General features: G+C 34.5%; 1 protein-coding gene across 9 annotated transcripts in view; it reads left to right on the top strand.

Annotated features, from left to right (window-relative positions):
- The window catches only part of LOC107677232 (myosin-2 heavy chain-like), a 48,166-nt gene that overhangs the window by 42,016 nt on the left and 1,646 nt on the right, over positions 1-4,504 (top strand). For 6 of the 9 annotated variants that reach the window (XM_016472052.1, XM_016472054.1, XM_016472053.1 and 3 more), the window contains 4 exons: positions 896-1,003; positions 1,083-1,169; positions 1,267-1,432; positions 1,751-1,827. In XM_016472052.1, the coding sequence (XP_016327538.1) occupies positions 896-1,003; positions 1,083-1,169; positions 1,267-1,432; positions 1,751-1,827 (438 nt within the window). Of the gene's footprint in view, positions 1-895; positions 1,004-1,082; positions 1,170-1,266; positions 1,433-1,750; positions 1,828-2,442; positions 2,523-4,504 lie in introns of all 9 variants that reach the window. The other 3 variants (XM_016472049.1, XM_016472050.1, XM_016472051.1) reach the window with 3 other exon arrangements.

The following is a 4,504-nucleotide window of genomic DNA, read 5'->3' as shown; positions in this document are numbered from 1 at the left end:
AAGGGGCGTAACATTTCCGTCACATGCTTGAGGTATTCGGCCAATCACAACGCACTGGATAGCTGGCCAATCGGAGCACACCTCGCTTTTCAGACCGATGAGCTTTGTAAAAATCAACGCGTTTCAGAAAGGCGGGGCATAGAGGAGAAACAATAATGTACAGTATGTGGAAAATAATGTGTAAACACATTGCATTACACCAAATACACAAAATAATGTTCTTTTTTGCAACATCATATGACCCCTTTAATTAAAGGCAAGACACCATAGGCGAATAGAATAAAAAAACAAAACATACAATAAATACAAATAAATTTTTTTGTGTAATATTATGTTAAAATATGCAAATGATGCATTATCAAATTAAATATGCACAAATTTGCATGCATTTCCAGAACAGAAATCTGAACATAGGATAAAGCTAAGTTCAAAATGTTTCATTTTGTTGACAGTAGAGTCAAAGGTTGTTACAGAGGGGATTTTGGAGGATCTCTTTTAATTACTCAGTACATTAGAAAATCCTATCAGCAGCCAGAATAAAATATATTTGCACTATTTTTAGGAATAAAATGTTGAATAAAATTTGGTAAATTATACATTAACAAACCCCTTCAGTAGAAACCTTCAGAATATGGATGGCAAGTGCTACTGAAGTCATTTTAAGAAAAGTCTTTATGTATTGTAATTGAACAAATCTACAGATGCAAAAATAAAGTGCAATAAATGTGTATTTTGGATGTTTTCTTTCCACTAGTTTGAAAGGCAAAATCTCAAAATTGACCAGTGCATGAAAAAACAATGTTTTTGCCTGTATTATCTTGCCTTAAGAACAATAGAAGCGAATAAAGTTCCCCACCATCATATAAACATAAACTAGTGTGGTTTATGTTTACAGGATCTAAATCATCGTCTGAATGAAGAGATCACCAGAATGCACTCATGCATCAGTGAAGACAAATCAACTTCCTCTCTGACACAAGGCAAAGACATCTATGAACTGGAGGTACAGCACCAACTCTGTCATCTGAATTCTGATCAACTGAAGCTGTCATGTACAACATCTAAACGTTGTTTTGCTGCAGGTTTTGCTGCGAGTGAAGGAGTCAGAGATCCAGTACCTCAAACAGGAAATAAACTCTCTCAAAGACGAGCTACAGTCGTCACTTCGAGTAATATGCACGCACATTTAGATGCTCTGTACATGTGTTTATGTTTAACCACTCTCTGAACATATCAACATGTTGTTCACGTGTGTGTGTGTTTCAGGATAAGAAGTATGCTTCCGATAAGTACAAGGACATTTACACGGAGCTGAGTATCGTCAAAGCTAAAGCTGACTGTGACATTAACAAGCTGAGGGAGAAACTTCTGGCTGCTACAGAAGCTCTTGGGGAATTAGACGCTGAGGGAAGTGGCGTTACTGCTGGATACGGTGGGACATTTAAAGGAATAATTCATGCAAAAATGGCAATTCTGTCATCGTTTAACCACCCTCATGTTGTCAGCATGACTTTGTTTCTTCCATAGTGCACAAAAGGACAAAAAAAAGCATATTCTATTTATTTTACACAATATTTCCTAACATTCAAAATACAAAATGAGTGTTAATGTTGTCTTAAACAAGCGGGTTCTGTTATTGGCCAATGCAGATAATTTCATATTAGATCATCTCAGATAATTGCCAAACATCTCCTAATTTATTATACTAAGAGTGTGTACAAAAACTAAACATTTCACTTGTTCATTGCAGACATCATGAAGTCGAAGAGTAACCCAGATTTCCTGAAGAAAGAAAAATCCAAACAGATACATGGGGTCAGGTCAAAGGTGAGAGGTCAAAGTGTGTCCGTCTTGTCTGTGTCATAAATATTCACTTGTCAGCCATTGAGTGTATCGATAGTCCTGTGGATTTATGCAGAAAATGATGTTGGTTATGTGATTGTTTAATGTTATGCTGTATGTATATGAGTGTTTGGGAAAGATATACTTGTGTTTATTAGGGCTGTCAGTCGATTAAAAATAAAAATTTATATTTGACATTTCTGTGGTAGATGAGTAAATCATTGAATAAACTACAAAAAGTCAATATATATATATTGTCTTATTTTTGGATTATTGATCCACTACAATCCATTTTACAGTTGAGTTTGTCAGTCTGTTCATGGCAGACAAAATTCTTGTATTTTTTCTGCAATATTTATTTTTGTATTTATTTTATTTTATATTTTATGTAAAAAAAAATTTGGATGATGGTAAATGTTAGAGAATGTATAAAAATGTTTGTATTTAATTTTTTTTAAGTGACAGCCCTAGTATTTACATGTGTGAATTAGGGCTGTGCAAAAAATCAAATGCGATTTTCATGCGCATCTCGTCAGTAAAGCCACTCCTGTGATTAGTAGTAATTGTGTGTATCCTCACATGTGTGTGCTGGCCTGTCAGGCAGAGAGTGAGGGGTTGGTCGGGTGTAGCTGACCGCTGTGACCCCATCAGGTCCTACAGGTGAAGCAGGTATCGCTCTTGTGAGAGTACGGCTGTGTTAGCATGGAAACCAGAAACAATTACTGCAGTGATTTCAACATCTCTGATTTGACATTTTTACACAATATAATTTAAAAAATGCACAAGATATCTGGATGCCACTCACATGCACAGTGAGGTCAACAATACAGTTTGAAAGGTTTAGCATAAAAATAATGCCTACTGTTTCATATGCTGTTTTTAAAATGTGAGGCGGTATAATATACTGTGCAGTATTTAGTAAGCTAGTATTCCATTGTGAGCACAGCCTTTGAATCCTGCATGAGCCCTACACCTCCTGACAGTTTGAAAATCACCTGCAACTTAACCCGGTCTGGCAGGACGACACATAACCAGCACAGATCACATTTATCTCAATGTTATGTGTTCGGACTGTTTTTATGTTGGGGTTTCTTGCTTTGTGTGTGGTGTTCAAATAGCCCTATTTAGACGGTAATTGTTTGTAAAGGAACATTTGCTTTTACACTGCATTTACGTGGCAATATGCTTGTTGAAGTTGTTCATGTGTGCTGAAAATGAACTCAAGGTGTTGATTGACATAGGAAATGAAAACACTGACTTGTTGAAGTCTGATCTGACTAGCTCCTGTAAATGCTGAAGTAACTCACGTGAAAACACTTACCGTCTGAATAGACTTTGTGTGTCATTGTCATTTTCTTTGTGAGTTCCCGTGTTATAAACCCTGAATATATTATACAACTTAAAGGGATATTTAAGGATATTTCTTACTTCCAAACCTGTTTTTCCACGTACTTGGGAAACTCTCAATTGTTTTAAATCCATTTAGGTGTAGTTTTGGGGTAAATTGTCTCTAAATAATGTCTTTGTGCATCAGAATCCTGCTGAAAAATTCTTCATTATTTAAAGACGCGAGGAAATGAAGGTTCATATGTCCCGTTTAGTTCTCGAAGGCAATGAGACAGATCTAATAGAGTAATAATAAAGAAACCTGACACCGGTGTGTGTGTGTGTGTTTTTGTGTGTGTGTGTTTAGTCAGTACAGCGTGCTCATGTGAACGTCTTTTGCTAGTGTCTTGTTGCACAATGAAGGAACCACAGCCAGTGCATGGCAGACGTAAAAACAATGACAGAAAGAAATGGAGCTAAAAATGTTTAGAAAAAAACCAAGTGAATATAGAAACAGGCTTTGGTTTAAAACTCCCTGAATGTCCCTTTAAGGAATGTGCATGTTCCCATAGTGAAATGATGTGAACAACACAGAAGTGAAGTTTAAAGCTGAATGAATCAAGGTTCGTTCTGAACTATTCGAAGAAACTGCCATGTGTGAAATAGATGATCATGGGAAGTCGTAAAAGCTGATTGCAATGCATTTAATTAATTTTTAATGGTAATTTTTAGTAGTTTAGACAGACAAAGTCTTAAAGACATGCACAATACAGCTTGAGAAAACCACTTTTTGGAGGCGTAGTTCTGCAATTTAATATACAGTCTTAATTGATTTTATTTAATTTATTTGTTTTTGATTAATTTATTTGATCTTATTTTTGTTTTTTCTTTTATTTAGTTATTACATTTTTATTTACATTTACATTTAGACATTTAGCAGATGCTTTTATCCAAAGCGACTTACAAATGAGGACAATGGAAGCAATCAAAATCAACAATTATTAACATTTATTACTGTTATATACAACAGAACATATTTGTTTGCTGTTAGCATCTTTTGTGACAGGCTTTTATATACAGCAGAGAATATCATTTAACTGGAAATTATGTTGGCCATAGAATTTGAAAACCAAAATAGAAAATGACTTTTTTTTTTGCAGTATGTAATTCTGGAATGTAACATACAGCCTTATATTTATTTATTTATTGCATGTTTTCTTTTTGCATTTTTTTTTAAATTAAATTAATACAATTTTTGTTATTTATTTATTCATTACAATTTTATTATATACAGCAGAGAACCTATTTCTTGTGTTTATTTATTTTTGCATGCATG

This window comes from Sinocyclocheilus anshuiensis, unplaced genomic scaffold (assembly GCF_001515605.1).
Source record: "Sinocyclocheilus anshuiensis isolate Anshui unplaced genomic scaffold, SAMN03320099.WGS_v1.1 scaffold392, whole genome shotgun sequence".
In the NCBI taxonomy this organism is placed as follows: Eukaryota; Metazoa; Chordata; class Actinopteri; order Cypriniformes; family Cyprinidae; genus Sinocyclocheilus; species Sinocyclocheilus anshuiensis.
The sequence above is the reverse complement of the archived record's forward strand: the minus strand, read 5'-3'. Positions and strand labels throughout refer to the sequence as shown.